The sequence below is a fragment of the Platichthys flesus genome, chromosome 9 (genome assembly GCF_949316205.1).
Source record: "Platichthys flesus chromosome 9, fPlaFle2.1, whole genome shotgun sequence".
Classification (NCBI taxonomy): Eukaryota; Metazoa; Chordata; class Actinopteri; order Pleuronectiformes; family Pleuronectidae; genus Platichthys; species Platichthys flesus.
Window position 1 is genome coordinate 21456618 of NC_084953.1, and position 19779 is coordinate 21476396.

At 39.9% G+C, this 19779-nt stretch overlaps 1 protein-coding gene across 1 annotated transcript in view; it reads left to right on the top strand.

The window, feature by feature from the left end:
* The window catches only part of atp10a (ATPase phospholipid transporting 10A), a 36957-nt gene extending 18457 nt beyond the window's left edge, over window positions 1-18500 (top strand). Inside the window, exons 11-21 of the mRNA XM_062395584.1 lie at window positions 2524-2627; window positions 3042-3168; window positions 3304-3488; window positions 4830-5190; window positions 8105-8181; window positions 9394-9519; window positions 9670-9870; window positions 11009-11089; window positions 11209-11313; window positions 15092-15279; window positions 15464-18500. Of these exons, the coding sequence (XP_062251568.1) occupies window positions 2524-2627; window positions 3042-3168; window positions 3304-3488; window positions 4830-5190; window positions 8105-8181; window positions 9394-9519; window positions 9670-9870; window positions 11009-11089; window positions 11209-11313; window positions 15092-15279; window positions 15464-16115 (2207 nt within the window). The 3' untranslated portion in view covers window positions 16116-18500. The remainder of the gene's footprint in view (window positions 1-2523; window positions 2628-3041; window positions 3169-3303; window positions 3489-4829; window positions 5191-8104; window positions 8182-9393; window positions 9520-9669; window positions 9871-11008; window positions 11090-11208; window positions 11314-15091; window positions 15280-15463) is intronic.
* Window positions 18501-19779: the final 1279 nt, after the last annotated feature.

A 19779-nucleotide genomic window follows, 5' to 3' on the forward strand; every position in this document is an offset into this window, starting at 1 on the left:
CCTAATGGCAGAGGTGTACCAGGTTGTTAGTATTCCAGGCACACAAGGAGCTACACAGGCACTTTTCACTAATGCTTCATACACAGCCACCACACATCTGTCCAGCAGTGCTTAGCGAGGACTGTTACAGCCCACACACTGAAGGCTTGAAACAACACACAGATCGTAAGGCTGCATCCAAGAATTATTTCTATTCATAATATTTTTTTTGTGAATTTGTTGATCATTTAAACTATAAACTGTTCATATTTACCAGAACTCATGGCAGCATCTTCAAGATTATTATTTATTTTGTCTAATATTCCACAACTCATAGATATATATTTGTTAAAATTATGTTTAAAATATAAAAGACTTTTAAAAACTGTTGTTTATTCTAGGAAAACATCAAGACTGCTTTGAACTAATACTCTATGGTCACACATCAAAAGTCCACTCCCCTGCATCTCAGTTTAGCTTTTTTTCTGACGTGAACTGTGGAACTGTCTGTCTGTGTGTGTGTGAATTTCAGCGGAAGAGAGAGAGCAAGCAGAGTCAGGATGAGCTGAATTGATGAATGCATGCGCCCAGCAATGAAGAAATATTTTACTCTTTTAAGACAAGTTAAAAACATAAGGTGGTGATCAGGGTTGATATTGTTGTCATTCCAACAAATAGATATTTAACTGTAGAGGGTCAGATACATCAGCTGAGTTGGTGTCGGTATGTGTGTGTCTGCAAGTAAAGTAAGAAAATTTAAGATGACCCAGCCCAAGAAGTTTTTCACTCACTCTCTCAGAGTGGGTCTGCACACGAGAGGAGAGACGTGTCACTGGGAAAGTTCTCACACACACACCTTCACCCCTCCTCCACCATGTGTCTCAGTTGAATGCCTTTAAAGGACGACTGGGTGTGCCTTCGCTCAGACAACTCACCTCTTTGTTTTCCCATTGGGTAAAACCAGCCAGCATGGCACGAGTTTGGCTTCCTCATAACAGACATCTATAATGGTTCCTTTCAGGCGACTAGGGAGTTGTTGTGTGTCATTAGTAACAGTGCACACAGAGGTGCTGGAAGTTGATTGTTCACCCCTGGGTCTTAGAAGTGTGTCTGATGAATGAACTCTGTTCTTGCATTTGCAGCAGGGTCTTGTTTAGTGCCACATTCCACCTTAAAACATTTTACACATTTTTAAAATTCATGTTACATGTCACCATTAGAGTCTCTTACTGACATTTATGGAGCTATACTGTTTGACAGCATTGAAGTAAGACTTGTACATTTACAATTATTTTGTTTTATTATCTTAAAATCATACAATTGAAGGTGCTATGATCAATATGTTGATAATATGATGGTGTTGTGGAAGGAGTGGTTTGTTCAGACAAACCAAATATAATAACTCTTGTTTTGTATGGAGCATTTCAGCATCTTTCAGTTCATTGTTTTGATATGATGACCCAACTGAACTCTTTTCCATCACTTGCTGTTGAAAAGAAACACCATCTTGACCCACTGCACGCAACCTGCCAAGCACCAAATGACAGACAATGTTAGCTAGTAAACATCATGGAGCATTTAGCAGCTAGAAAGTCAAATAATCTCTGAGGAGTCGACTGAGACCAGGACGGAGCTACAAGGAGAGTTACTATTGGACTTGACATTTGACAGCCTTTTACACAAGGGAAACAAATTCTATTTTTGGTTGCTTTTCTCATGTTCCGGAGGGTGAAAAATAAACATTGTTTGCCTTTGCATCTGGGCTGATCTGATCCTAGCAGCTATGTCTCAGAAACAAAAAGTCCAGCTGTCCTCAGAAACACGTTTTTTCCCCCCTCAGGCTAAAAGGAGTAAGTTTTTGCTGCAAGCAACCAGAATTTTTCGTTCTCAATAAAGAAGCCGTATTACTGTGCTTTGGTTGTGAATAAAAGCATATTTAGATTTTACCTACTATCATGCTGAATAAAATCCACTTTGTGTTTAAATAGTGACAGTTTTGTGTTATGTTATTCCGCTCAGTTTTAAAAAATCAGTTTGTGTGGTAGTGTAGCTGTGGGGTTATTAGTCAGATGACATGGCTGGCAATATGAGGGTTGGCTTGTTCATCTGTGTCTGATAAAGCCAATCTGTTGGTACACTGTCTCCCTGCCAGAAAGATGGCCAACCTGCTGTGCCAGTGAGACACTTGAGCAAAAAACCTGATACCTCAAACTTTCTAATCTGACATGAAATAAGACAATTTTATCAAATTAATGTAGTAATGTAGATTAATTGTGTTTTTTAAATGATATTTTAAATATTGTTGCTATCACGTTATCCTTATTATATTGCAGACGTAGGTCAATGAAGAATCTGAGGATTTGGTGAAATGTATCGAGGCTCAGTGTACATGGTTAATTTTGGTGTGAGAACAGATGGCTTTCATGTGGCTCGTGGAAGAAGCTGTTGGCTGTCTGGATCCAAAACCCTTAACCACTTTCAACCACAATTCCCTAAAAACAAGAACATTTCATCTCTGTCCTTCTGTCGTCCTCTCTTTTAAAGGTAACACCAAAGGAAAACGGCAGAAAAAGATTGTCTACAAGACCCAGAACTACCTGAACCTTTATGCTGCAGATGGCCTTCGCACACTGTGCATTGCGAAAAAGGTGACAGGGATTCAAAAACCTCTTAAGAAGTGCTGAACAAACGCCCTCTTTAATTAAACTGTGTTAGAAGGTGGTGATGATGTGTCTCTGTGGCCTTCGAGTTAATAGCCCAGCACAGATGATCACATAGACCAGACCCTCCAAAGTGACATTCTTTGACTCAGCCGCAATCTGTGCCACTTTCCCCGGCTGTTAATTTATGCTCACGCAAGCTGCGCTCATTATGTCCCTGCTTTTGCAAAGTCCGTCACCAGCACGATGTGTTACAACGCATTCTCAAGGTCTCACATTCTCCTATGGAGCTTCCTGTGTAGGAAAAGAAGGAGTACTGCCCCACTTACCCAACTACTTTAATAGATAATGGAATGTGTGTATGTGTGAGTGTGTTTATAAATGTTTGTGATTATGTTCCAGATCATGAGCAAGGAGGAGTATGCCTGCTGGCTACAGCGTCACCTGGAGGCTGAGACGGCCATTCAGGGAAGAGAGGAGCTGCTCTTTGAGTCGGCCCAGCGCCTAGAGACCAACCTCCATCTTCTAGGTAATTAATGTTCAGCCCTCCTTAGAAAATGTCAAGCTCACTCCTCCCTTTTAAGATGAAATTACAACAATTATCATTAAAATTTGATATAATATTGAGGGAGGGTTTGTCAATGTTGTTTGTGTTCACGTGCAGGGGCGACAGGAATTGAGGACCGTCTGCAGGATGGCGTGCCTGAAACTATAGCTTCTCTGAGGAAGGCTGGCCTTCAGATATGGGTGCTGACAGGCGACAAACAGGAAACGGCTGTAAATATAGCCTACGCCTGCAAGCTGCTGGACCCCGAGGAGGAGATCCTGACACTGAATGCTGATTCTCAGGTGAGCTACACACACCAGGACTTCATAAACTGTAACTTGTCACATGGAAGAGTCAACAAACTCCAATTCAAAGAAAATTTGATTTTAAGAAAACCCTGAAACCACTCTCACTTCTGTGCAATAAACATGAATCTTCAGGCAGTTTGCTTGGCTTGGTAAGACTGGAAACCAGGGGAAAAGGTTATCTGTTTAATACTAACTAGTTACCAGTTAAGTGCAGCACTGTTTCTTGTGACCTCCTGGTGCTTTCTGGTCATCTAAGAGGTGATTACTGTATGAGATCAGTGTAGAACCAAATTACAAAAAGTGAGAGGGGGGTGTCACCATGAGCCTGGCAACTACATGGTTCAGAGATTTAGAAGATAGCATGTTTTATATATAAACAGACTTTTATTTTCAGTTTTCTGCTTTTTTCATGAAAGCTTTCATCTGAGCTAATTACTGTTATGTTTAGTTGACGTGCATCGCTCTGGTCTGTGTCCCCAACTGAGCTGCTTCGTGTGTCTCTACATTTAGTCATAGATAAACAGTTTTCACGGCTCACGGGTCAGGGACAAGAACCCTCAGCAGAATTTTGCTCAAGTTCCCAGGACCCAGAAACCAGCTTCATGTGGGCCTTAGAATAATTTGTACCTGCCCCGTCTGCTGGTTTTTTTGGCCTTCTGTGAGGACCTTTGGGATGTGTTGAAGGGCTGGCCAATCCCAACAAAGATTTATCTTATTTAGTTATTTAGTTATTTTATTTGTTTATTTTTTCTTCAATCGCTGATGTTACTGCCTCGGGGCAAGAAATAGCCCAATTCCTAACCATTAATTTTATGATTAATTATTGATTGATCAACTTGATTAATTGTTTTCCATTCTACAAATTATGTTAACCTTTTTTTTTTGTCTTATGAAAAACTAAACTGAACAACTGGGTTTGGTCAAAATGAGCATTTTCAAGACATCTATGGTAGTTTTTCACAACTTTCAGAACTGAATTATTGATCATTAAAACAAAATAGAAATAAATTCAAGCTGCAAATATGCAAGATCTGGAAATCAAACGAGTGCCACCACTCCCTCTCTCTACTCTGTTACGCTCAAGTAAGTACAATAATATTTCTCAGGAATGTTTAAGCTATTCCTTTAAACATATCTATATGTTGTTTTCTTATTTAAAAACATACCTTTATTCAAAATAGAGTCATGGGGCCATTTAAGGAACCATGATGGATTAATTATGTGCTGTTGCAGTATCTGGTTGCCAGATGTGAAGCTGGTCAGACAGTTTGATATTGAATAACTCAGATTCTTGATCGTAAAGTCCAGTCCGCTCTGTGCCTGTCTCTGAACCAGGAGGGATGTGCGTTGTTGCTGGAGGAGAGTTTACACTACATCCAGACCAAATTCCTCTGCAGTGCTTCAGACCACGCTGCCAAGGCCTTCCAAGCTAACTTTGCACCCTTTGAGATCTATCCCTCTTCATCTACGTCGTCCTCCTCATCGTCCCACACCATGCCCGTCATGGTGCACCGGTTGGGTCTGGTTATTGATGGGCGGACCTTGGCCTATGCCCTGGATAAGAGTTTGGAGGATAAGTTTCTGGCTGTAGCAAGGAGCTGCCGCTCAGTTCTCTGCTGCCGCTCCACACCGCTGCAGAAGAGCATGGTGGTCAAACTGGTGCGGAACAAGCTGAAGGTCATGACCCTGGCCATAGGTAAATATCAAGTAAACCCTACAATTTTACACACATTCATATATACAGTATAATATCCCTTTGTCTTTGAGCTCTCGACTGGGGGTAGGCCATGTGATGATTTTATATCACAATCATTGATATAATGACACAATTTACTTTTTTAAGTAAACCATAGAGGTCATGTCTACCATAATAATATGTATCCATGCTACAGTGAAAACCCAACTCAACCATTACCTACTTGATGACTTTGCTCATTGGACGAATAAATAAGTCAAACGTATAAAACCCCGTAGGCTGTCGCGACTTCAGTGTGTCTAAAAAAACCGATATTGTTTTTTTTAGGGATGATCACTTGCTCTCAACCCACATGGAGAATTTTTGATCAGTGGTTCAATATTTGAAAAAAAAATACCAAGACCAATAATAACTTTTTTTGGATTAATTTCCAATCTTGTTCAGAGCGGAAAATAGATAATTAAATACATGCTTTTATGTTGAAAGAGTACATATATATATATATATATATATATATACACATACACTTTTATATAAACTGATTAATTTTTAAACTGAGACTTCCGACTTTCGCTGGGTTGGGAGACCCGGCAGCGTCTGACCTCTTATACACAGCTGCTGAAAATATAAAAAAAAAAAACTTGACTTTTCTGCTATGTTTAAAGTTGTTAATATGAAATATTCTCATTTTCACTTTATAAACACTTCTCAAATACATCCAGTTTTTCCTCAAAAGCTTGCTAACTCATTGTTCAGACCACATCGTGGACGAATGCTAAGCTATACTGAACAGATGGTGCATCAACCCTTGCTTCCATATATTTCTTCATGTGAATAAGTATTTATTTAATCAGAATCTAAATAATTGATTTAAAGAGGCTCTGAATATTCTAGTTTTATGTGTTTTTTTTGTCAATGTCTGCTTTGGCTCTGGATGGTGGAGTTTTTTTAAGTTTAAAAAATAACCCTGATGACAACATTATGGCTTTTTAATAGGTTAAGTCTGGGAAGTCTAAGAAAGGAAGCTTGTGTTATTTGTTTAGGTTTATTAGAAGTGGGGCAATTATATAGGAGATGGGGGTAAAAGTAATGAAAATAAGTTTTGAGTTGCAAAACGACCGTAGAGCAAAGCTTACAAAGCTAATTAATTTATATACTTTGACTAGTCCATACCAGTACACTGAACAGCTGATATATGGTTAGTGTGGGAAGGTGAAAATATATTCTTGGTCAGTTTAGCAAACTACATGTTCATAATTCAGACATCACCTACTGTATCACTGTCGAATAACCCTGTAGCAGTTATTAATCATACACAGAAAACCTAAATTAATTCCCTAAAGGTTAAAACATCATGGAGAAACAATATGTTTTCCTGCTTAATTATTAATGACATTTCCCTATACTCATTTTGTCATGAATATGTATATGGCAGACTCACTGTTTTACTGTTCGCCCTGCTGTGGTGTCAGTATGAGCTGACTTTGAAATTTAGGTTAGGCAGCAGTGTACATTTTGCTGTCACCACTGAGTGGAAACAATGTTATTTTAAGAAAGCTGTAGTAATTATGCAGTTATAGCACAATAGAGGTGACATGAGGATGTCAGCGTGACTTACGACTTTACTCTCTGTTTTCCATTTATGTGCTACTGCTGCACTCAGGAAGGTCCCGTTTATGCCAGACAAGGGCTTTTCTCTCATTGCTATGTTCGCAGTATTGTTGAGGAAAACACCACAGCGAGGATGGTGGAGCTCTGATATCTATCAGCGCTCTAATCTTATTATTTATCGTTTTCAGTTTTTCTAGCCCTAACAAGAATAGAGCTGCCACCTGCTGTCGTCTATATGTTAATTATATTTTTCCTCACATAATATTTCTGATAATATCATTTGTTTTTCTGCTGTTACAGCAATTGAAATTGTCTAGAGTAAGCAAGAAAAAAGATGCAAAATATGTGAAAATAATGTAGACATGCTCTGTACACTGTAAAAAGTAAGATGGCTTTTGGACGGTCAAGGTTTGGTCCGGACCCTCTGAATGACCGGTATGAAAGGCGCCTCTGAGTAAATATACATCAAATATATCCACCTGATATTTCCCTCAGGAGCTGCTGGTGACAAAAACAGAAATATAAGGAATATTTGACCTTTTCAGGTAAAAGTTGTTTCCTTTAGACAGGAAAACGGGTTGCCAAGAGTAAATTGTTTTGATCGCCAACTGGTGGCTTGATAAGTCAAGAATCTTGTTGCCTCCATGTTAGTGAATGGGACACAAACCAAACTCGAAATAGGTGTCATATATTTTTGTCAAAGTTGGTTCTGTCATTTTAGGTATTTCTTGTCCAAATTTAAAAAAGGTTCAGTCACGTTGGGTTTAATTAGTTATATGAGGGGGCGAACCATCATGATTAACTGCTGATACTGAATAATGATTAGTTGAGCATGTGGATCGGCGGGACCTCGATAAAGCTCCATCCCCCAATTGCTTCTTAACAGTTTCAGGCTTGAGCATTTATCACCGCCCACCCCTCATATTTTGCCTGGGTTGCCACTTCAGTGCTGTTTACTACTGCGACAACAAAACCCCTTTCTGCCCACCAACACTTAATCTCCCACTCAATCACCTGTGATGCCAAAAAAATAACTGTAGTGCTCAAAATGGAGCAAAAACCCCCCTGCACAGGCCTGACTCTGCCTCAGCCAGAGGGACAGTGGAGCTGTTGATGGACACACACACACACACACACAGCTAGTGTAAAATAACAGCTGATGAATATTTTTTTGATATTCCTCCCACATTTAAACACACGCTCAAGAAACTTCTCTCTGCTTTCTGTCAGGCTGCCGCTGGAAAACTGGCGGCCTGTCAATCTCTTGATTACAGTTTATGTATCATCACTATATTAATCACAGGTGACGGGGCCAATGATGTCAGCATGATCCAGGTGGCGGACGTGGGCGTGGGGATCTCGGGACAGGAGGGCATGCAGGTAAGGAGAGTTGTGGGCGTCACTGTGCGGTTACAGGAGGGGACAGATGAAGAGAGTGACAGAGGGGAGTGGATGAAGCTGTAGGGTGAGGTGAAGGAGATCATAAAAAAAAGATAAACCCAGGGATGAGACAGGTTGAGTAGACAGTGAAATGATCTACACGGGGGGGAGATAAAGCGAACAGAGGAGACTCAGGCGTTCTTTAGCATATGTAATTGTTTTTCATTACTCTTAAGTGTGTGTGTTTTATCCCACATCCATACACTTCCTTTAAATAGGATTGCCTGTGTGTTGCTGACTCCGGTATCTTATCCTGTGCCCTGCAGAGAATCCGTTCACTTTATGAGCGCGTCAGTCTCAACTTAATCCTCACCAGCTTCTGTTCCCCCTCTGAGGTCATGGCCAATACCACAAACGAGACAACATAGAAAAACAGCAGCAAGGAAAAAGATGTTGACCCACACCCCCTTCCCCACGTGTGTTTTATCGTAGCAGCGTGTTCCGGAAAAGGTGATCTTGCATGGCGATGATGGAGCTTGCCAATTACCTTCCAGGGGAGACTTTACGGGCGCGCTGCTGTGTAGCACATCTGTTAAAGTCTCGGTTATCCTGTCCTTAACGGAGCCGCTAGATTAATCATTGTTAATCAAATTTCCCCTTAATGAGACAGCAGTCACTCCTCAGGATTCCGTGGTGTGCTGAGACGCACATTTCTGCACTCAAGCCAGCGCATATAGCTCATTACGATTAACAGACCTTTCTCCTATTAGGAGCCCACTCCCCATGCACTCGTTACGAGGCCGTTATTAGAGCGCAGCAGAAAGTAAATTGCTACACAATGAGGCATCTTCTGTTATTTTTCTTGACAGATATTGCGACAGGTGAGAGGTGTCATAAAGAGCTCATGGCGTTGTTTAATGTATAAGTTATAAACCAGGCATGACAACAGGGAGGGTTTTATTTTAGATGTTGATAGATGAGACTATCAGGTTTCTCAACAGCTGTAATCAGGAATCCCAAAAGGTGGACGACTCGTTTAAGGGTTATTGCTTGGGAAGGATTATACCCGCTAGAAGATTCATTAAACAGAGGCAGGTGAAATTAGTCACATTAGACATTTCAAACAGATGTTTCCTATTAACTGCACAAAGTTATGTACGTGTTGACGACAAGTACTGGGTCGAGGAGATTGATTGGTTTTGTGTTTTGCAGGCAGTGATGGCGAGCGACTTTGCTCTTCCACGTTTCCGGTATCTCCAGAAGCTTCTGCTGGTCCATGGACACTGGTGCTACTCCCGGCTGGCCAACATGATTCTTTATTTCTTCTACAAAAATGCAGTAAGCATCTTTCACCATACTTGTTTGAGCCATATATACTGATCTCATGGAATTAATGCGGATCTCAAGTGAACACAGTAACACTCCATTTGTGTGAATTGAATCCTGGCTCTAATATGAATCTATTCACGTTGTCTTTGATTCCCCCAGATGTTTGTAGCACTTATCTTCTGGTATCAGTTCTACTGTGGATTCTCGGGTTCAGCCATGATTGATCAGTGGTATATCATCTTCTTCAACCTGATGTTCTCTGCCTTTCCACAACTTGTCACTGGCACTCTGAACAAAGACGTGTCAGCAGCGACTCTCCAACAACTACCTCAGCTCTACGTGACCGGCCAGAACTCTGAGGTCCAGTTGAATATTCTGTTTTACTGTAAAGAGTATGGGCCTGGAAAAATGACATTAAGATGTGTGTTTACAGAAACCTCCTCGTCTCCTACTGATTAAACATTCTGGGAAGTAAATTGACATTACTTCAAATTCATAAAACTGATGATAGTTAAAATTCATCACATAACAAAAAACAAGCAATTTGGACAGCAGGTACCTAATTCTAATGTCCTCCCTCATCATGTTTAAGAAAAGGAAAAAACATTCCCCGGATCTGCCGATTTATACAGATCCGCTCAAAAATTGAATGGGTTCTTCCTGCGGTCATGCCCTAAACAAACTCTCCTGGAAATAGATTCCGTATATTTTTGTAATCCTGCTGACAGAGACACACACAGATCCTTAGCGGAGGTAACTAACTATAAAGCACGACATGGAGGACATCGTCATCATTTTAAAATAAACGCCAATTTATTCATGAGCCCCTTTACACACTGTTTTCAAGCAGAATAAAAAATATTTGTTGTTTTTTTCAGACTCAAAAGTGCGTATCATATAAGAAAGTAAATTAAATAGTTTTGGGCCACTAATAAAGTCATGTCAAGCTGTTTAAAGACATGATTTGGAGCTCTGGGAATATGTGAATATATTTTGGGAATATTTTACTGTATTTTCAGTTTCGAAAATAACAAGTTGCATCTGGATTCCTAAACTGTGAAAACTTTTATAAAATATATTCAGAAAAATATTTTTGTTTCAGGGTATTCATTATTATAATTTTTTTTAACTAAAGGATCCAGTGACTATATTGGTTTAGAAGTTTTCTGCCACATCACAGAATATGTAAATTCATGGTGTTTCGAGTAATGATTCATAAATCCAAACCGTTTTAAAGGAAATTACAAACAGCTGCTATATGAACTTCCTCTTCCTCACTCTTTTTTGTTTCATTTATAAGATTATTCAGCTTTTTGTGAATGTTTGCTATTCATGTAAATGGGAAAAATCTATGAAAGCAACAGTAAGGTCTAGCCTGCTTTAAAAGTTTACACAGGTCAGCTACAACTTACCAATTCATGACAACTGTTTAAACTCCGCCTCTGCTCAGTCACATTGATGAGGTTCGTAACTGTGACTCTCTGGTTTTATCTTGCAGGAATATAAGCCATATATGTTTTGGATGAACATGATTGATGCCTTCTACCAAAGTCTGGTCTGCTTCTTCATTCCTTACTTTGTGAGTCTGGTTTTATGTTTTCCATCAGCTGTTCTTCATTCAGTTTGTTCCTCTGACTTACTCATCATTTCCCATCTTTCCGCCCTTTCTACTCCCACTCTCCCTCTTCTTCTCCTCAGGCCTACTCTGACTCTGATGTGGATCTGTTTACATGGGGAACTCCCATCACTACCCTCGCCTTAATCACCATTCTGCTGCACTTGGGCATTGAGACCAAAACATGGGTAAAGAAACTAATTTTTTATTACTTGATGGCAATCCTCGATATTTTTGGCAATACTAAATTTTTTTACTTTTATGAGAGAATTACCCCACCGAATCAGGCCCAATATAGGTAAAAGTAAATACCGTATATATTGCAGACCAGGGATGGGGCTTTATATTGTCACAATTTCACTTGAAAAAACTCCAAACAAATTGTATTGGGTCTTTTCAGGGACCTTCTTTTAGCGGATGATCTAAAAAATGTTCATACTTTGCAACTGGCCAAAGCAGAAATATGAATGCAGTATATGTGAATGTGTAAACCTAAATGCAGAACACAGCTTGAAGTGATAAAGTGAAGATTTATTGGGGAGATGAGGGCTCTGGCATTCACAGGCTCAGGGAGTGGCGGTTTGCTGGAGGGAGCCAAAGAAGGCTGAGCTGGGAGTGAGGCTGGATGACTGGTGAACAGGCAGGAGAATGAGCTGTGGAGCAGGCTCATGTAACAGGGGCTTGAGTGAAGCCTGAGACCAGTGGAGATGATCTAGCTTTACAGAGGTGCATTGTGTGGCATTATCTCTACATGCCAAGAGAACACGGAAACTCGGCTTCGAACACAGAAACTTGTGGCCATGTGGTCTGTCTGCAGTTTCCTCCCACAGTCCTTTAGTCTGTTTACATGTTACTCTGTATCTGTTGCACGTTAGACTGGCCTTCGTTCACCCCCATTACTGGGAAATTTTGGTTTTACACCAGCCCAAGTCTAGAACAAATACAGGAAAAAATAATCTAATATAAATAGAATGAAATAAAGCTGTATACATTTTAGACCAATAAGACACAAAACACAATGACGAGAACAATCACAGCAGTGCACAAATATCCAGGCACTAAGTTCATCCACTAGTGATGTACTTGAACTTTTACTGTAAAAGCAACTGGCATAGTGATGATGATGATGATCAAAGTAGCAGCGCTGAATCAAGAATAATCCTGTATACAGCTGGGTGAATTGTTGTGTTATAAAGTATTATAAATGTATTGGTTTAGTTTAACTTGAGACTCTTAATTGACTGTAGGTTTAAACTTCAGAGTGAATGGTTGTTTGTCTCAGTATGTCGGCCCAATGTCAGCTTGGATTGGCTCCAACTCGCCCTGCGACCTTCTAAGAATAAGTGTTATAGATAATGGATGGATTTCTTACAAATGTGTGAATTTGTAATCTCAGAGAATGAGTTTATTTCTTACAATAGTACAGCACCTCTCTCAGCTCCATAATTTCTATTTATTTATCCATTTATTTTACAATGGCACTAATACGCCTTCACAGATAAATGAAATATTTTCTGCCAGCACTGATTTTTCTCACTAATCTCAGCTTTTTGTCCGGTGTGAACGCTGACAGGCACATGGATATTTAACTCTGGCTGATTTTATCGAGCCAGAAGGTGCTGCAGCATCAGAGCCTATATGTCAGCTCCATGGTGTCTGTCCCTGTCCAGGAAAACTGTAAACAGTCTCTTCCACAATGCCGAACCCATCCACCTCACACTGCCACAAAGCTCCAAAAACCTTTGTTACATTTATTTTCTCCCTCGCATGGTTTTATTCTCAGGCATCTATGCATGTTTCTCATAAACACCCCGCATTTTTGGTCACAAGCAATTTAAAATGTACGACCCTGCGTTGAATCAGTCTTTTCCATTATGCTGAGGGTGTAAATATAGCTCGACAAGTTTTATACATGAAACATTTTCTTTTCACTAACTACCTTCCTGGACATGATGGCCCCTCGTGCAAGGAAGAGTTCACAGTGAGCAGCGTTGACCATAAGCAAACATCTTTGCAAAAGCTCAGCTGCCAGTTACTTCATTCTCCAGCTGCTCGGGAGAATAATGCACTCGTGATTGGTAAACCGCTGTGAAGGTCAATTAGAGGTATTTGAGGTTACAGCAGACAGCACACGTTCTCTTCACACATACAGACTAAGGCCATAATTAATTATCTGTTTGTGTGGGGGGGAGGGGGGTGCACAAGTGCGTGTGCGTGCGCGTGCAGGATTTACAATACTCAAGTGAACCATGGTTTAGTATTCACTTTGTCAGATGTCTTATCAGCCAGTCCACTCAAGGATGATACGTCAGTGCATTTTTCTCCCTGACAGACTAAACTCACGACACAGGAGGACAAACAGTACACAACTCAACTGACTACATCTCAATATCAATATCACTAACATGTGATTATAAGGCCGGTCCATTTAATTCATTTAAATTTTTGGAGGCAAAACTCACTAAACTAAATTAAGCCAATTAAAAAGAAAAACAGATATGTTGAATCACTAATTAAAATGAGACTCTTATTTAAGTCTCCCTTCATTAGTGAGATTCTGTTTATTTCCACAACTCTGTGCCATCAACAGCTAGCCTGGATGCCAGACGAACTTAGCCCCGCCCACAACATTTTAGGTCGGGAAGTTCTGCAACTGCACATTGACTAGAATTGTGAGTCTGACAACGTCAGGCTAATCAACAGCCATAAACCCGGAGGCGTTATGCTGTCAAGTTGTCCCTCCGTCTGTCCATCCGCCCCATCCTGGTTAACACACCATCTCAGTATGTCTTGAGGGTATTTATAGAAAGCACCTCGAGAGGGTTTTCAATATTCGGCACATATATTCACTCAGACTCACAGATGAAATGATTAGATTTGGGTGGTCACAGCTCAAGGTCATGTTGCCCTCACCATTTGAACACAATCTCGTCAGGTATCTCAAATTTGAATTTCTTCCAATTATGCCCATTTGTTACTTGGAATCAAAGATGAACTGATTAGATTCCAGTGGTCAAAGGTCACTGTGACATCATATGAATGTTTGTAGACTGAAACTCCATTAATTTGTGGAGGAATTCAACCTTAGTGCAGTATTTCTATTTTTTATATTGTGTATGTGCGTCCTGGATGATAGCGGTGTTGGACACATCTGTGAAGAGATGTTCTGCCTGCTCTCCACAGATGATTCTTTTCAGCTGCTCTTTGCTGGAGGGGTTTTGTTGCTTTGCCTTCTCAAATCCGGGGGACATACTTTGCCAAGTCGCAGTTTTCACTTTTTCAATGTGTTTGGGATCATTGTCAGGTTGGGAAATTCCTTCTCTGCCAATCTTCTTGAAACTAGGGTTTGCTGTCCAAAAATCTAAATAATCTCATTGTGAAATTTTTTTAGCTCCAACTACAATCTGTGTTAGAAAAAAATGTTTGTGCTCAGTTGACCCTCCTGTGCCTTCTAAATCGGCAAGAGTTTGTAGGGCGGTTATGATCAGCTTTTGATGTGACCATGTTTTAAGTAAAAATTAAATTAATTAAGTACTTAGTTAGAAATAATTAATACAAAAAAACGATTCAATAACTTGTTCAAGTAAACAGCTTCAGTTTCATAACTAATTAGGGGCACTATGAGATTAAACCCAGATTATTAGAAGAAAAATGTTGACTCCCCCGTGGTTCATCAATGTTTGTGTTTATCATTAATTTTGGAATCACTTTACAAACAAACTTCAGAAAGCCAATGTTGAACAGAGATATTAATAAATATTTACCCATCTTGATAGTATGAATTATAATGTTTGAACATAATATTATTTAGTAACTTATTTTGCCACATTATGACAGAAATCAGTTGGTAGATAATGTCACATTTGTTCAATGGTATGTTTTTATGATTTATATGATCAGTCAGTTCTTGTTATTTTAGAAAACTAAGCAATGACTATTCACAAGTATTGTCTCCTTCCCCTGTAGACCTGGATGAACTGGCTGTCGATCGGCTTCAGTGTTGCCTTATTCTTCACTGTGGCTCTGTGCTACAACGCCTCCTGTCCCACCTGCTACTCTCCCTCTAACCCATACTGGACCATGCAGAGGCTGCTGCAGGACCCTCTCTTCTACCTGCTCTGTGTCATCACACCTGTAGCAGCGCTGCTGCCAAGGTATACTTCGGCTGATTACTTGTAATGAGTGCATAAACAGGCCCATTTCTCAAATGTTAATAACCATTTATAAATCATATCAGTTATTAAGTCCAGATGCCTCCGCTGTTTATCCCATGAACCTCTCATTCATCTCTGGAATGGTACTGATATATCCCAATATCTGTTTTTGCTGTTCTTCCAGATATTTCTACAGGGCGTGTCAAGGCACGCTGTTTCCCAGCCAGGTTCAAGTTGGAAGGCAGTTGGATAAACTCCCCGCTGAAACCCGCAGGAACATCCTTAGCCTGAGCAGGGTCAATGTGGGGTCACCGCTCGGCCCCAAGCCTCCCTTCCTGTCCCTCACAAAGCCCTCCCCTGAAGGTTGCAATAAAAAAGACCAGAGGAGGTTCTCAAGCACCAAAATATCACAGGCCGAAGATTGGTCTGTGTTACAAGCAGATGAAGAAAAGGGCCAGAAGAGCCCACTGGGGCCCACAGACTTTGAGAAGGGCCTCTCAAATATCTACACATTAGTTCCTACAGGGATAGACTCTCCTCCTTACACCAAAGAAGCTCCTCCACTCTCGGAGGAGCAGCAGCTTACTTCCACCAAAGACTCAGAGTGTCTCTATAAGACTTTAGAGCCTTCAAAGCAGAGTCTCTCCAGCTGGATCACCTCCACGCCTCTGCTCACACAAACAGCCAGCGTCCATCTGACTCTGCCCCCTGACGGGGGCTCGCAGTGCGTGAAATACACAAGGAACTCAGAGGAAAGGCTCCAGCCGGACCACACCATTCATCCAGCACATAGGACAGGGCAGATGGCAGAGCAGTCGCTGCACATCAGCTTGTGATTCTATGATGGTCTTAAGTATGTTATCTCAAACTCCAATTTGCACGATTAGTTTTTTTTAATCTATTTTTATTGTATTTTTCAAGGAGAATCTTTTATAAAAGATAGTAATAGGTACTTTATATTGTGTTGTTTAAAGCCAAAGATATGTCTGAGCTTTGGGAGATTGAAGAACTGGAATATCTCCCATTTTTGTTTTCTTTTATCTTGGGAACATTTTATTTCACAAAGATGCACCTCAGTACAGGTTTCAAAGTAGAGGAAGACAAGTGGCGTACAGACATTCCACCATTGGGTATTTGGGAGTTTGTTTTCTCTCTGATATGGTACCCTGTTCATTCTTTCAGCTTGGCCTGTAAAACGCAACAAGACCCGGACCAGATGCCACTGTGGCCTTATATCAGTGTTGTAATTCCAGAGGACAGATATTTTATACATCTCCACAGGAACACTTTGGCTTTCTTGTGCGAGGATTTCCCTGAAAGTAAGAGTTTTTATTTTTACATACGTCAACAAATAGTGGCATTAGTGCAGCGCACATTTGTTGCTGGATTTTGTTTGTGCTAAGATTAGGATGCTGAAAAGTGTGTTCATATTTTATGTCTAACAGTACATTCCACTGAAAAACGATGAGAGATGTAGGCTTTAAATTTAATCCCATTCAGAGGGTATACTGAGAAATAATCATTTCAGCAAAACTCTACCAGAAATTATGCTTCTGTGTGTGTGTGTGTGTGTGTGTGTGTGTGTGTGTGTGTGTCTGCATGTGTCCATTGACTCATTGAATCTGTTTCAACAGTTTCAGCCAGTTTCGTAGTAGTTAGTAGTTTTGTCATTTCAGGAAATATGTGCATTTGTTTTTTTTTGAGTTAGGTAACTAGATTGATGCCACTTTTTTGTATCTGTCCAATAGCTCGGCTAACTGTTTAACCCAGTTCCATCTTTAATGCCAAGCTAAGCTAACCAGCTAACTGGTACCAAGCAATTAACCTGTATCCAGCAAACAGTTAGCTTAGCATAAAGCCCTGGAAAACAGAGGGAAACTGCTATCCTGGATAGCAGCTGGTAAAAAACTGCAGTCTTTTTTCACTGTTTATATGGACCAAGCGAACAAAATACAGTGTGTCATCCAGTTAGCTTTTGAGTTGTTGCTCAGCTGTTTCCAGTCCAGCCATGTTAAGCGACCTGTATCCAAGCTAAGCTAACTGTATCCAAGCTGTACCTTCATATTTAGCACAAAGGAATTGAGTGGTATCAATCTTATCTAATTCAGATCAGTAACATCTGATTGAAATCTAGCAAATTTCCCAACATGTCATACTCGTACAGAAGGTTGCACTGTACAACAAACTGCAATCACACATTTCATAAAACCAGTTGACTTGAAGGTCCCTTTAAACTTTTTTTTCATGTTTTTTTTTCCTGCTTGTGTTCAGCTGTAAAAAACAAAACCCCGGTGGGTAATTTGAGAAGTACTAATGAGTGTTGTCGGTGCTATTGACGTGTGCAGTGCTCAGATACTGTATGGAAAGGATGGCAAGTTTTATTCACTTTCACACTTGCAAACATCAAGAACACTAGTCTGGAAATTTGGAAAGAAGCTATGTTTAGTTTGATAGTTTCGCCTTTACAGCAGCAGCGCCTTTAGTATGTTATGATTGTTGTATCCAATTGCAGTACATTTTTGTATAGAGTATCATTTACCAAAGATCATTTATATTTCCGTATTTTCTAATCAATAGTACATGCATTTACACTGGATAAGAAATTACAAATCTGAGACTTTGCTTATAATGCTGAAGTTCTATTTGTTCAAATACGACAGTGCATCTTTATTCAATGAGGAGCATTTAGTGTTTGTGTAGAGGATATTTATGATGTTCCATGCTATGTGGCCTCTCTCCTCCTGTTTGTTATTTTTGCACACGTTGCTTTCTCCTGGCATGTTGTTCAGATTCTGACTCCGCAGTCTGTCCACTTTGTTTTATAGGTTGTGTCTGTTCTGTGCTTGTGGCGTCGCACTTGTTGTTACAATTATGCCAGAATGAAGCTGAAGCTCATTCACTGCTGCGCACCCACTTTCACAGGAACCTCGGATCTCGGCGCACATGGCCTTAAACATGCAGTATCTGAACGCAATTTGTTTTACATTGGTATTTTGGTTACAAGACAGGCCTATGTTTCACATAAAGAGGGGACTGATCTGCTGTTGATGCTTAATTCATCATTTACTCATCACCTCACATACCAACTTGGAAAAAGTACAATACTTTTGCTTTTTTCTAAAAGTTAACCAAGTTTTTCTTCTACTTCTTTGTTCTGCAAGTAATTGCAAATTACTTGTATCTTGGCTACTTGTGAACAGAATAAAAATGATAATAAAGTCTTCTCCTTTCTTTTTCCAGGAAATGTTTAAATGTCTAATATTTAAGATTTACGTGAAAGGGATCGAAATGAATATAAAATATTCCTACTGATGTTCTCACTAGTGTGTAATTATCTAAGATGAATGAGTTTTCTTTACCCTAGAATGGGCCCTTTATATTTAAACACTTTTTATTATAAGGAGCTACCGTGCTTTTTACAGTATCCCAAAGAGGACAATCTAAACTTTTAAATCTTATGACTAGTGAATGCTGCCACAGGCTTTTTATGCTTGAAAGGGGAGGGTGAGGTGAGGGGTACTCAGCTGCAACATGCAACTTAATTCTACACACTGGACCTTTAAGTACTATGAGTTTATGGCAGCTATGCTGAGGTGAGTTGGATCAATGTCCCTGTGTAACTGAGCCAAAAGATTTATTTTAATCTCCCGGTGGAATAAATATTCAACCTAGTTCAACAATATATAAAATACAGTCTGAAGGGACTGTCATCCCAAATGTAATGTTTTTATCATGTTACCAGGATTTCATTTGAGATTTTAGCTTTTTTCTTGTTACAGAACAGAACATATTAACCTATTGTTGTGAAAGCGCAGGTACGTCAGGGACATTCCATTCTTTTCAAGTGTCCAAGCATGTGTAATACCAGAGCCCTCAAACCAAAGCAGATAAGAAACATTCAGTGACTATTATTTATATCTCTGATTTTCATACACCTGCATTAACTGATTCTTTATAACTGCAACTGGTCATAGAGTCCATATCATCTACTAACAAAAATTGTTGTCTGAAAAATGTTATAACATCCTTTGAAAAAATTGAAAACGTCCGATGTCACTTCATTTTAATTCTGTTTTTGTCAATTGTTTTGGGGATTTAACTTTAAAGTATATATAATGTTAACTTTAACTTTAAATTTAACTGCTAAAAGTTCCATTATGTTCACCAGATAACACATTTTTCTGTCAAATGGAAAAGTTAATCAGAATTTGTTGTTTCATATTACACCAAGCTTTGTGAATACTAACATACTGACTAAAGCAACGTTGCTTGAAGAGAAGGTGCCTCTAGGGGGAGCCCTTTTGTTTTAGATGAACAATTCGGGGTTCAGTATCTAGGATACTTCGACATGAATTTGGGGAAGACTGAGATCGAACCGCCGACCCTCTAGTTAGTGGACGACCGCTCTATCCCCTCAGCCACAGCCGCCGCCCTCCCTTTTAAGGTCAGTGGAGCAGCTTTGGAAAGAGAGTGAATTTCAAATGGCTGCTGTCACAAGTG